Below are 14,014 nucleotides of genomic sequence, written 5' to 3' on the forward strand. Positions count from 1 at the left end.
AGGCATTCACGACTCGATTTATTATACTTAACACGGTTTTAAGCTTCTATATGTGTTAGTGTAATCTGTTTACCAATCCTAAACAGAGAAAAATCTGTATTCCTCGATCCGTTCCATCAGAAATCATGAGAAAGTTCGAGGAAGGCTGAGATCGCGCGTGTGAAACACCGGTCGGTGAAGAAATTCGCCGAGTTCGAGTTCGTAAAGACGGTTTAATAAGCAACGGGTGTGGCTAGCGTATTGTTTAGCCACCACGGGGTATCGATCGCGAGAAACGTTCTTCCTCTGCTTGGAAAGGTTGAAATTGAAACAAATTTCTTCCTTTCCCTCGGTTCACTCGCGTCAGCGTGTTCCGGGATCGGCAGACAGCGCGACGTTCGAGCGTGGTCCGTGGCTTTCACGCTTCTCCAGCGATCTATCGCGATATAAATCGTTCGAATGCCCTGCGAGTCGGAGAGAAAGGAAAAGCACATCCTCGGCGAGCTCGAAGACGGGTGTTGTGCGATCGCGTCGAGGCCGATCGCGGACGGGAAAAGTCGACGGGCGTTGCAGAAATCGCGAGACGATGGGATGGCTTTCGCGCGGACAGGTTCGCGTGTAAACGGCTGTTCGCGCGTACTTGCTTGTGCTTGTGTCGGCTCTGTTGGCCACGTAGGTGTATGCGTGTGCGCGAACATATAGATACACAGATAGGGATAGGGCTACGAGGCACGATCAGCTAGCAAGAAGGCCGCGATAGAAGGTAGGGCTACTCTTTTCCTCGTACGCGGAGCCCTATGATGCACCTTCTCCACTCTTATCTCGCGCCTTCTTATCGCCGTTTACCATCTCACCGTCTACAGAGCGGAGGGTCCCCTTATCCGTTCTACGTGCATGCACGCGCTCATCCATATATCTTTTTCTCACTGCTTCTCCGATCCTTCGCCGATTCGATCCCCTTTATCCTCTCTTACAACCTACAGGCAGCAGAATTACCGCGGGCTAATCCTAGATGAGATTGTCGAACAATCGATCTTATGCCCCGTGGAATTTTTCTTTTCAGAATATTATCGATGATTTTTAGAGAACTTTCTTCCTAACGAGAACGATGAACGTAAAATCGTTTCTCTTTCTATCCAAAACGACGTACACGCAGGGCCACGGAGTTCTCTTCGAATAAGAGAACATGAAATTCCACGAACGGAATTACGCAAATCAGACTGTGAGCATTCGTCCTGCCGTGGCAGAGAGTCCTCGCTATCTGTAACCGCGGATCTCGCAGCTTGGTTTAGGTTTGCTCGCTCGTACTCCTGCGGGATGCAAAGTTACAGAGAACGCTGGACCCCCTGAAATTTGCAAGTCTGGCGAAAGCACGATGCAAGCACGAGACCGCACGGAAAGGACGAAGAGGGAAGAAAAGGAACAAAAGTGAGCAGCGACGAACACGCGGGGAAAGGGGTAAAAGGGTTCTTTTACTCATCGGGGTAAAAGAAACTATCCCGCTTCCTGTTCGCGTCTGCTTTTAATTCAATCGAACTGGTCGAAACTCGTAATCAAGCCCGTAACGACCGAATCGAGCCTGGAATTATATCTTCGTGTATCTTTATAGGCGCTTTAAAACGACTCCGCTACACCGTTGCTTTTTATACGGTGTCGTCGTTAAATTCGTTAAAAACTAACGACGTGCCGACTGGATAAGATTGCTAATCACGGTGCTCATTTTCGAAAGCTTAAGTTCGTTTTTCCAGAGGTTATGGAGATTTTTCTTGTCGCAATCCCTTCAATTAGAGCAAAGCAGACTCGGTATTTACGTAAACGATTCTGTCGAGGGATGAGAATGTGGACACGCGTCAGAATGCGATATTTGAATTCGAGTTGCATCGCTTGCAGAGAGCCGATGCAAGTCGACTGAGGAAAAATGAAGCAGAAAACGAGAGAGGGACTTGGTTTCGGCTTCCCTTCGACGTCCATCGTCTGGTTCGGTCCACTTTCTCGTTCGGTACCTTCGAAAAGGAGCGCAGAAGAGGGAAAGACGCGCTCTGGGAGCCCTCAAAGCCAGCAGACCGGTGATATTTAAAGCGTATGCAAAGAGTGCAGTTTCGTAGCGGCAGCGTCGAACGAACAAGGAACAGCAGATTGCAAGAGGAGAAGAGGCAGAGAGAGAAGGGAAGATAGAAGGGCAAAAAGTCCTGGACAATGGCGGCTTGCGTTCGGCTGCTCGGTATCCGACTCGCGACGATTTATGCGACCTCGACGACGTCGACGACGACGGCGACGGTTCTCTTTCTCCTTATCCTTCTCTTCTTCTCTCCTACTCTCTCGTTCAGCTTGTAACAAGCTTCCCTTTCGCTCTTTCGAAGCGCATTCCCTTCGGACAAGAATCTCAGGCTTCGAAAACGTTGAATCGAGAGAAGTACCGGGAGATTACACCGCGTAACTCGATCTCGTTACTTTCGATCAAAGGATTAAAGTAGAGTTCACTGCGTCGAACGGTACCTTATCAGCAGGGCATTACGTAATTCCTTTCCAGCGAGATATTCCACGTTGTTGGACAGCAACGATTCGCTTGTACCCAGATGGACATGGTATCGAGAACTCTCCGATAGATTAATACGTTTTCCACGAACAAACGAAACCCTTTCGTCCGATCGATGTATATCGAGTCAACTTCTTTCAAACCAGTCTGCTGGTTTTTTCTCATCTCGATTGCCGCGATTGCAGAACACCTTTCTAATCTAAGGGCCGCAATTGGAAAGCCGTGAAAAGTTGAAAGCGGTCGCTCGTTCCGCGGATAAGATAAGAACGGTCGTCTTTCTAGCCGATGATCGTCCGCCAGGTACCATAAACGCGGCCGTAAAATGAAGCGCGTTCCTCACTTTGTCGCCAAGTTTTATGGAATGAACCGTACGGGTAGATGACTAGCGGATTCGACTCACGGTCCCCCCGATTTCTCCCTAAAGGAAGAATTGTTTCCATCAAAGTTTCTTTTAACGACCTTTGCTTCCTCGACGATCAATGCGCCCCTCTAACGACCTCGCTTGTCTTTCGTATTTCCAGAAAGGGAACACGGGGCCAGCGTTATCAGAACAGGTGCTCGTAAAGCGGGTCCTTCGTCGACGATCCGATAACGCGATTCGATGTTCCGCAATAAATACGAAATTAATGAACACGCCGTTAACGTCCCGGACACTGCGCCGTTCTGCACAATAATTATGCAAATCGTTTCTCTAAAACGAGAGTTTAGTCGGGGCAAAGCGTGACCGCGAGTTTGCGAGCCGAGAGCAATCTTCGCAGAGGGTTGTTCGCGTCGAAACAGGTGTCGTAAAATAACGGTGAGAAGATGCAACGAGAATCTCTTATGTCTATCTCTCTCTCTTTTTCTTTGGCACAAAATGAATCGCACCTGTGCCGACGATCGCCCCGTCGGCTCGACCGACTTTAATCTGATAATCTGATTGGCTGCCGTGTGTCAAATATTGTGGGCCCGAGTGCCATGTCTCGATCTTCCGTGCGAACAGGTTCTCGCGTGGACGCGTGGCCGATTGGAAGCCACGTTCCGAAATCGCCGGATCGATCGGCCTCGACGTACATCGAACAACCATGAACACGCGTTCTCAAACTCGCCCGGTACAGGTCCAAGTAAAATATATTTTGTGAAAATTTTCGGTCCCGTTGTCGTCTCGGTGATTTACCAGAAGGAATTCGAAAAACGCGTTTACCATTTCTGAACGGAAGACGTTCGAAGGAGGATCGCGATCTGGCGGGAATCGGGGCCATGCGTCCGACAGGGTCACGATACTTTTTAACCTTAGATAGCGCGGCCCACGTTCCTCGAGCCTTCTCTATAAGAGAATCTCTGTCTCTGTCTCTGTTTCGAAAAGAGATGGAACGGAACGGAACGGAACGGAACACGCAAGACGACCTGGAGACTGAGCGAAAGAAGAGATCCGTCCGGTCGGAGCGAAAGAGAACGAACCACGACGACGACGACGACGACGACGACGACGACGTGGTCCCTCGACGAAGGTGGAACACACTAGAGGTTCGCGCGCATTGATATGCAACAGGCTGCATATGCGGGCCATGCCGGCCGAACAATACGACCACCGGTAAGGCACCGTCGTGTAAACTATCCACCATTCTTGAGCCTATAACGTAGCGAATCGTGCCGGTCGATACGCCACGAGACACTTTACACGGTGCATCGGGTATATGGCGCGGTGAGCGCAGGTCGTGACGCGCCGTATCTTGCATCGGATGTACCACCAGTGTGGAAACACGGATACGTACCTCTCCCGCCTTTACCTTTCTTCTTCTTCCCCGTACAACCCCACCCTGCCCTGCCAACCCTTCGAGAACCACCGCCACCTTACCCTTTTTCCGTCTCCTTCCTCGTCCTACCAAACGGCAAGAGATGTTCAAGATTTAATAACCAAGGAAAAAAAAAAATCTTCACCACCTGTTTTCATTTCCTGAAATTCGGTTTCGTTCCTCAGAGACGGAACGGTTCACCGGATGGACGGAAGGTAAAGACACGGAACAGTCAAGGGAAGAGACTGTCCTTATAGAAGCGTGGTTCCACGTAGTTGCACGTACACAAACACGTGGGCGTTCGCTACGTCGCCGGCGTTTTCTCGTGACGCGACTATGCTAACGCGGTAACGCCGCGCGTGGAATACGTTTTCGATGCATTCACCACCGGCCATCGACCAGCGAAGCGGTGCAACCGTTCTACCGATGCCTTTTCAAACTCTGCCGATCGAGCCTTCTCCGCGCGTCTCTTCTCCACCGGAAATCGATAACGGCGCCTCTGACAACAAGGAAATACCAACATACCTGACGGCGAAGAGGACGCGGCTCCATCCTTCACGCCGGCAACCACGCTGTTCTGAGGAATGGTCTCCTTTACCGTGACGGTGTATCGTGGTTTGTCACAACCGGCTATCCTGTGCCCCGGGGATGACGTGGTGATTCGAACTTCGGCGTCGAAGGTACTCTTCAGACCAGCCGCGTCGGTTGCCGTTACGTTCAATTGATGCAGCAACGAGCGGGACAACAGACTCGGCCTCGCCACCTGAAGCTCACCGGTGTTGCGATCGATTTGGAAAACACCGGCTTCGTTGCCGTTCGTGATTCGATACGCCACTTGACCGAACAGTCCCGCGTCCAGATCCGTCGCTACCAACCTCAAAATCGCACCCTGTATCGGACTGTCGCTTTTCACGGTGACGTTGTACTTGCGGGGTTCGAAGATTGGACGATTGTCGTTCACGTCGGTCACTTGGACTCTCACGATGGCTACGGTACTCAGGCCTCCTGTAACAGAAAATAATTCTCGATATTACACACTGTGGACTGGCTCGAAATATCAGATATTTCCAAGTTAGTTACACATACTCTAATAATTGACAGTTGTGAATAATTGTCGTTAGTATACGTAGGAAAAACAGTGGGATCACGATGCTTGGCAATTTTCGAACGCGTTCATGCGATCGCCCGTGGCGGTTAACAACTTTCTGCTTGTCAGTCGAGATAAAGTGCTTACTCATTGCATTATCAAAGTTATTTTCACGATGGTTATCGTTGATACGCGCAATTTTCGCTATCCTTGTTACCATTATATTGGATAATGGAATGCAAGAAGGTACGAAGTTGGGAATCACTGTATGTAAAACTTTGGCCAGCAGGACCACGAGTGCGAACCTCAGCGATTATGTTTATTTCATTCCTGGATGAAATCCTCTTATCGAGCCAAATAATGTCGGGGTATTAGCCGGCGTAGAGAACGAATCTACGTGGACTGTTGGAGCCGGTCGACATAAATCACCAGCGCCCTGTAGTACCATTGCCTTTTTTCGAAGCCAATCAGCTTCTCCCACCTCTTGCTCTCTTTCTCTCTTTTCTTTCACATATACACCTCAAAGACCATTCCTTTCATTTTTCTCTCTTTCGCTTTCTCCAGTTACGATGCTCGTCGCACTCGCGTTATTTCGTCGACGAAGAAACTTCTTACCCCCGGAGCAGGGTAATGCGTTCGCGGTAATATTTCAAACGAGTGGAATTTCTCGGTGCGCTCGAACGGGCCGCGTGGCCAACAGTGTCCCAACCCGATCTTCTCTTTTCTGGTCGTGCTGCTTTTCGAGCAATTACACGGACGGATCGATCGATCAATATGCCGGCGACTCGCGCTACTCGTCGTTAACAGCGAGCCTGATCGCTTTGTTGTTTGGCGTCTTCGGGGATAAAAGTATAAAAGAAAAATGAGAAAAGTCGTTCGCGCGCTAATAATTCGTTAGCCCGTTGAAGTATCGCCTTTCTTCGTACAAGACTGATATACGGTCTTTGACGGTCGATAATAACGCTTCTCTTCGATCCCTATCCGTAAATCACGTTATCCGTCGAAGCCTAATCGCGATCCCCTTTACCTTTCGTCGAACCGACGACTACACGGATTAATTAATCGAGACGGTGCGCTGCGCTCGATCGAGAGGGGGCAAACGAACGCGAGCGCGAATGCGATAACGCGGCGGCTGTTCTGGTTGCTGCTGCTGCTACTTCGACCAAGCTGATTTAACCGAACCCCGACGCAAGTGTTAATATTAAAGACAGTATGTAAAACGGGTAATCCGATGTTTAAACGGTTTACACCCGTAACTCATAGTAATATATGGACTCGGTTGTGCGGAGCTCGGACCGCGACGAGATTTATAGGTACGAGTGTCATTGGAGTCATGCGTCAAGGGGCCAGTCCACTCGGTTCTTCGGCTTGGTGCTTCTCTTCTTCTCTTTACCTTCTCATCCTTTCCCTTTTCGTTCCCCTACCTTCTCTTCTTCGGCCGTCTCTCTGCAGAACGCGGCGCGGCGAGGTACCTTCCGTACGACTTGTGGAGGTATCGAAATGCCGATCTTCGGGCCACGCGAATTCCCTCGAAGAAATGCACCCCTAATTTCTCTATCGACCCACTCCCGCGTCTCTCATCTGCTTTGCTCCGTTCGAAACGAGTCTCCGACATTCCTCGCGCACCTGGACCTCGAAGATCGATCAAATTAACGATCGTATAAAACCGAATATCCAGAAGTGGATGTCCGCGCCTCGTCCGGAGTACGATCGCTTCCTGGACGTAGGTCAACGACACTCTAACGCGTTATATAGGTACACATGGGTGTACGATAGCCGCTTTTTAATTTCACGCGGTCGATCGTCGGGACGAATCCTTTTTCGAGGTTCGCGCGGCACAGGATACGGAGCCTTCGAAAGATTTATGCGGTCACTGTTAGCCAGCGGTGCTCAATCGAATTGGTAAACAGAGATTTATAACGTAACCCGTCGAGACCGCTTAAGGACTTTAATATAATTGCAAATGATGTTTAAGAACGATGGAATTCGATAAATTCACAGAATTCTTGGCTGTTTGATGAGAATGAGAGGTTGGTCGTGCGATCGCGGAAACCAACAAGAAAGCAATGGAAAGACTGTCCATTGTGGGAGTCGGGTCTGAAAGATTTACGAGATCAGTGTCAATAAAGTCACCGCCGACTTTCAGGAAGTTCAGCTCCGACCGTGGCCACGCCTTCCTTTGCATTTCTGTACGTTGATCGCAGCACGTGCATCAAGATGAGCAAACCGTTTCGCATGTACACCACGTAATGCACAATTTCCAGAAAGAAAGATAACATCGAGCCCAGTCTCTGTTTCGTCAAGTTCGCGACGCTCCGGACCGAAATCTCCAGATGTTATCCGGCCATTCGTCGCATTGTTCAGCAACGAATGCGCGCATCCTGCCTCGTCAGGAAGATTTTTACTCTGCGCCACGATGAAACGTGGTGCTTTTGTCAAAATTACACTGAAATCTTTGCTCGTTCGTGCACTCCGTCAACCAAATGATTTATCGCAAAGAAAAGAAGAAAATTAATATGATGTAGAATCCTTTAGCAAGAATCCACTGTACTTGTACATAGTATCTTTAGATTTATTTTCTTTGGCCCCCCGAGGGAGTAACGCGTATGGTCAAGTTCTCCCACATCTAAACAAAGCAGCTCTGGTAAAGAAGTCTATCGGTATGCGTATCATCTAGCCATTTGCGGATCTCTTACACGATTCAAAGCGAGACTACTCGTGGTCAAGAATTATCGAGCTGCTTGTACCGTTATCCGCCACTATTAACGGCGATAAACCGTCCAGTTTGCGATTATCGTTACTCTTATCCAAGAACATGTTCCCGCTGCAATTCGATCAGAGACAAACCAGATTTTCCGTTGGAATCGTCTTAAACTATAGGTAATCGATGATCAGAAATGGTTAGGGTGTCGTTGGTTCGCTCTAATACGGAGACCTACCCAAGTGTTACACTCACTTATTAATAAAACTTTGCCAGCTTGTAGACACGCCTATACCCCCTTTTTGTTTAAAAGATATTAACAATTACAGTTAGTTACTCCTTACATTCTGAAGTATGACAAATTCACACATACAACTCGTAATCTAGAGATCCGCGGTTCAAATCCTTGGTTCCCAAAAAATTTTTTTGTTTTTATATGATAATTTGCCTCTTTTTGAATAATTGTTACATAAAAATTGTCATAAAAAAAAAAAAAATTTGGGAACCAAGGATTTGAACCGAGGACCTTCAGATTGTAAGTCATGGATCCGCTCTGTGGTTAAACACATGACTCGCAAACTAAAGGTCCTCGGTTCAAATCCTTGGTTCCCAACACTTTTTAAAATTTTTTTTTATGATAATTTTTATGTAACAGTTATTCAAAAAGAGACAAATTATCATAAAATAAAAAAAAATATTGGGAACCAAGGATTGCAAGTTGTATGTGTGGGTTTGTCATACTTCAGAATGTAAGGAGTAACTAACTGTAATTGTTAATATCTTTTAAACAATTAGCCGTCTGCCCCCAAAAGGGGGTATAGGCGTGTTCAGCTCGACGAGCTCTACAAGCTGGCAAAGTTTCATTAATAAGTGAGTCTAACACTTAGGTAGTTCCCCTTGTAAGACGATAAAGGAGCAAATAAATATCACGACGAGTTAATTCTTCCTCGAATCCTCATATCCATTCGCTTGCACAACAAATTCCAGGAGAAACTCGAAGCAATGCTAACCTTTTGGCGCATTTCTAACGCGTGTTTGGCGGATGGTTATCGCGGCTAAGCTCTCGGCGTTGATTCCGTGGCTGGCAATCGCGTATCTTGAGAAGTCGAGGCGCGTTCGTTCGAGTTGGCTCTGGGTAGAACAACGTCCCGGGTCGTCAGCAGGTGGTATAAATCACGAACATGCGAGACTGTGGTTCGCGTGGTACCACGCGTTCCCCTGCCGTCATATCCGAGCGGTACTATTGTGCCGATGGTGTCGGTGAGTCTGGTAGCACGCTGAACAATCGTATCGATAACGAGCGACAATTACGGACGCGGAGTTCTGCTGTTTGCAAAACGGCATGCGGTCAACAATAGAGCTCCTTCCCTTTACTCCTATTCCATTCGTACCCTTGTCTTCTTTCTCCTCTATCGCGTTTCATCCACTTCCTTCTTCGTGCCTTTCCTTTTTCTCCGCCTCGTCCTTTTCTGATCGCCCTATTAATTCTACTTTCCATTAACGTTGCTTCTTCGCGTTGCACATTCTATTTACTGAAACACCGCGTGCCAGAGAATCGTTAAAGAACCTGCTACCTGTAGCAAGGTCAATGCCAGCCCTTCGACGGATCAATGGACTTCAGTCATTGTCCTCGCTCGTAGGGGCAGCTTGAACGGAGGCTGTTGAAAATGGGCACACCATACACCGGCGACATAAATCATACACCCCATTACAGCGCTAGTAGATCCTGGCGAAGCGATAGCTACAGCTCTTCCCTCGTCCAAGCGGCCTCGCGGCTCCCTTCGCTGTTTCTTTCCACTAGCTTGCCTGTGTCGCACCACCGCACCTTCCGCATCCTTCCTATCCTTCCTATCCTTCCTTCCCCTTTCTGCCTCGCACCTATTCCACCAGGCGACGATAAGACCGAGGAAAAGCATTGTTCGCACGCTACCTCCTTCGCCGATTCCATTTTTGGTCAACAAACATTCTTTACGAAACGCGCCAACTAATCGAGGGGACTTTAACGCGTTCGCTGCTATGGGAATCACCGGTAATCGCCGTTCTAAGCGTGGACTACCCCACTGGAAACCGCCCTGTGTAGTATTATTCAATTATAGAAAATACGTCAGTCAACGTGTTAATATTAATGCTATAATATTTCAAATTTCTTTCCAACGATAGTCAACACGTCAAGTAGGTACTTGCGATAGAGACTGTTTTTGTATTGCCGAAGGAAGCGAATCTTGTTTCGTAATGCTTTTCCTCTTATCCAGTCTCAGCTTCACTGTTTTTCTCTGATCTTCTTATTAATTCTACTTTCCATTAACGTTTCTTCTCTAGGCCTTCCATTCTATTTACTTAAACGCCGAGTGCGAGTGAATCGCTAAAAAACTTGCCAGGAACTGTAACGAGCTCGATGCCGATCATTTGCCGGATCAATAAACTTCAGTCATTGTCCTCGTTTATACGATATACAACTTTCAATTATGAATTTACTATAATACTAGGACACAATATTCTAATAATATCGATTCATACTTCTCTTCTTGTATGATGTTACACATCCTGTCAATCATCTGATGTTCATTCCGACAATTAAAGAATGCATTACAAAACGCTATTTCCGGAGTGTAAGAATAATTGCAGGTAGTTTGAGAAACGCAAGAACAAGCGTGTACATACCTCTATCGGTGGCGATGACAGGAATCTCTAGATAGGGCGCGGTTTCCCTGTCCAACGGTGTTCTGACGCAAATCTCGCCGGTATCGCTACGCACCATCAGCTGTTCGCTTTCCATTCTTCCAGCGGCAAGCGTGTAATTCACCATCGCGTTCACGCCGCAATCCGGGTCGGTCGCTTGTACCTGAAACCATCGACGTTTTCAAATTAATTGCACGCCGATAAGTAATCGCGGGAACATTCTAGTCGCGAGTTGAATGGACGTCGCGGAGCTTAATCGTTGCTTAAGTCTGATAAAAAGTACGATCCCGTTCCAAACTGAAAATTTTTATGCAAAGGATATTTAAATTTTCATTATCTTACTGTAAATCAAATTACTTTCTTCGTGCTCGTGACATAAAGGTGTAGAAATTTTTTTCTTTTTCTTTTTTTCTTTTAAGGAACATGCTCGAAGAAAGGTGAATCATGAATGGAAGTAATTTAAAACACAAAAAATATGCACATTTTTCTTAACAGCTCTCTGCACGGTATCCCCGTACGAAAGGGTTAATTTCTTTGAGCGTGGTTAAAGCAGGTTACACGGGAATCGTCAGGGAGGTGGTCCATTTGTAATCGCAGAGCCGGTGACTAATTTGCCGGTGGCCCAGTCCGCTCCACCTCCCCACACGAGGATGCTGAAACGTTACAACGATGGACGTGGAGGCGGTGATGGACGCCTGCGTGCTTCCAGCACTTGTTATTTATGCGACTACGTATCGCCACCTTTCACCCTCGATAGATTACAAGTTACGTAGCGTGCCGCTCTCGAAAATGGTTGAGCGTATTTTTTTTTTTTGTTTCTTTATTCTTTTGGTAGCTTGCAGCGCAGCTGCAGCGCTTTGTTTTCTCGAAGAAAACTGAATCGTTTCGTAATATACCGAACGGAGGCGTCTGATCACCGTCGGGCCAAGCTACTTACACGACTCCGTTGCGTGAGTACGGTTAAGTAATCCGAAAATAATGTTTGATGCAGGAAATGAAGTACGTAGAGGTGTGAAATGTGCAGAAATATGAATGATATCCATTAAGAATGAGTATGATATAAGTATACGTTTAATCAAGGAACAAGAGTGGAATCATGGTAACAAGAAAAATGAAGAGAGAGTTGCGATGACGTGTGTCAAGAAGTGATAAATATTGATATCAAAGTTTTTTTTTTTTTTTCTTTAATATTCTTTGCGGAGCTCACGTTTCGTGCTATTCAAGAAACAAGCCTAAACGTAAGCGAGGTCAAACGTAAACGTAGTCGCTTTTAATTTTCACATCGGCAGGGTAACCGAGGTATCGAACATTCGATTAGATCGGATCGATCGACGGCCGGGTAATTGGTAACCGCGAAACGCAACCAGCCGACTCGTAAATTTACTAACATGAGACGTAATTTGCAGGATAGGAAATCGAGACGCGAACTTCGTGCCATAATGAACCTTTTAACTCAGGCAAAAGTAGCTTTAATGACAGTTTAAAGTTTCTTCTCTCGATCGAGGCACGTATTGTGTTGGCCAATAAACGTTCATCGAAGATATCCAGCATATTCTAGGAGATGGTGGAATCGCTAGATGACTCGGTATAGCAGTCGATCTATTTCAACAGGTTTAAACGCGAACGAGCAGCGGACAGCGGGTAATTAAGCGTCGAAAGCGTTGCAGAATAACGTATGTATCTGTTCAACCATCCACGCGTTTTCCCGCGTGGAAAGAATAAGCAAACGAGCAATGCCTACAAAGATAGGTATAGAAAGATTGTGAGATGGAAAGAGGCAAAGTTGCATCGAGGTAGGCGAAGAAAGAGAAAAAGGAAGAGAACGGAGGCTCGAGAAAGAGACGGTAGATAATAAAGCGGGAGTCCGCGAAGAATGATTTACTGGCAGCCGGTCGAATAACTTTCCCGCCAACACTGTTGCCACCTTGAAGAGGCATTGCGTGCTTTCTGCCGCTTGTACCCTAGTCTCTCTGTTTCTTGCTGGGAGCAAGAGACAAGAATCGCGGTGAAAAAAAGGGTTAAACAGTGAAAAAGAAATTGAACGAATTGTAAGCGGTAGAAAAGAAAGACGTCGATCCGTTTTAAAAGAATTTCCATTCGTACAGAATTATTTATTCCTTTTCAAAAGAAGCGGCTAGACAGGTTTCACTCTCGTCCCAATGAATTATTGTCATAACGCGAGAGAATCACTTTCGATCAAGCCCGGGGACACCGTTTATTTTCTACCATTGCTTTATCGCCTTCGTTAATCCTCGTATTAGCTATCGCTTAATCCAAACAGCGATGCTATCGAAAACGTTTCTGTTCGTTGAATTATTAAAGTAGCCGTGCTGATACGTTCAACCGTGGGCAGGTATCCTGTTTGCAAGCAAAGTTGTACAGAATTTTCTCAACGAATCTAATCACTTCGCTGATCGCCAGCCACGATAGTTTCACTTTCTATCGACGCGACGGATTAATTTCCTATTCGTTTACCTCGCGATACACCGTTCTTCTCGCATCACGTTCGTCACGCATCTGCATTATTTTCCAATTTACATTTGCATTTCTAAATTGCACCCTCTTATCTCACCTCGGCTATCGAATAATCCCGACTCGTCCCCAAGCGTTCTTAAGCCGCTACATCATTGGCGACAGCAGACGAAAATTTTTCAACAATTCTTTACCGTTCGTTCATCGATTATACGTCAATTTTAGTGGCACGTTTTTCTTCGATTCCCAATTCAAAGGATGGAAGTGAGACGGCAGGAAGAAAGAAAGAGAAAGATAGAGAGAGAGAAAGGGGTGTATTAAATCGCGAGCAGTTTTACCTGTTGTTCCCGTGCTCGGCGAATGTATACCAGCCGGTGCATTGTTCAAGCTGGTTTTGTTGCACGCCGACCTTGCCGGGAATATCGATTTCAATCGGGCTGGATACGGAATACAATCCGCCGTGGGTTTGCTTCGAAAAGGCCGTGCAACGTGCATAGCTCTCCCTTTCCTTCTCTCTCTCTCTCTCTGAATACCAGTGCACAACGAACGAAATACCTTGCACCCCTTTTGCCACGGAATCGGGTTCTCGCGTTTTCAAAAACCTCCTTCTGGTTACAAAGGTAGATACTCGATAAATGGAAAGAACAGACACTCTATCGAATTTCCAATGAGTTTCCCCGTTCTGATTTGCACACAGAAAAATCCAGCTTACCCCTTTCTGCGAGAAAACAATGGAAAGCACCGGACGGTTCTCCTTAAATTTCTAAAAAGCGAATAACAATGTA

At 46.8% G+C, this 14,014-nt stretch overlaps 1 protein-coding gene and 1 long non-coding RNA gene across 4 annotated transcripts in view; one reads left to right on the plus strand and one right to left on the minus strand.

Annotated features, from left to right (window-relative positions):
• The window catches only part of ds (dachsous cadherin-related 1), a 200,729-nt gene that overhangs the window by 29,642 nt on the left and 157,073 nt on the right, over positions 1-14,014 (minus strand). The window contains exons 2-3 of the mRNA XM_034318133.2: positions 10,740-10,920; positions 4,816-5,295 (exon numbers count right to left, since the gene is read on the minus strand). Coding sequence (XP_034174024.1) covers positions 4,816-5,295; positions 10,740-10,920 — 661 coding nt within the window. The remainder of the gene's footprint in view (positions 1-4,815; positions 5,296-10,739; positions 10,921-14,014) is intronic.
• The window catches only part of LOC117601431 (uncharacterized), a 58,757-nt gene that overhangs the window by 4,800 nt on the left and 39,943 nt on the right, over positions 1-14,014 (plus strand). The window contains exon 3 of one of the 3 annotated variants that reach the window (XR_004580706.1): positions 12,164-12,279. The exons of the other annotated variants lie outside the window; for them this stretch is intronic. This is a non-coding gene — a long non-coding RNA (uncharacterized LOC117601431). Of the gene's footprint in view, positions 1-12,163; positions 12,280-14,014 lie in introns of those variants that run through there. 3 annotated transcript variants of the gene reach the window in all.

The sequence above is a fragment of the Osmia lignaria genome, chromosome 6 (genome assembly GCF_051020975.1).
Source record: "Osmia lignaria lignaria isolate PbOS001 chromosome 6, iyOsmLign1, whole genome shotgun sequence".
Classification (NCBI taxonomy): Eukaryota; Metazoa; Arthropoda; class Insecta; order Hymenoptera; family Megachilidae; genus Osmia; species Osmia lignaria.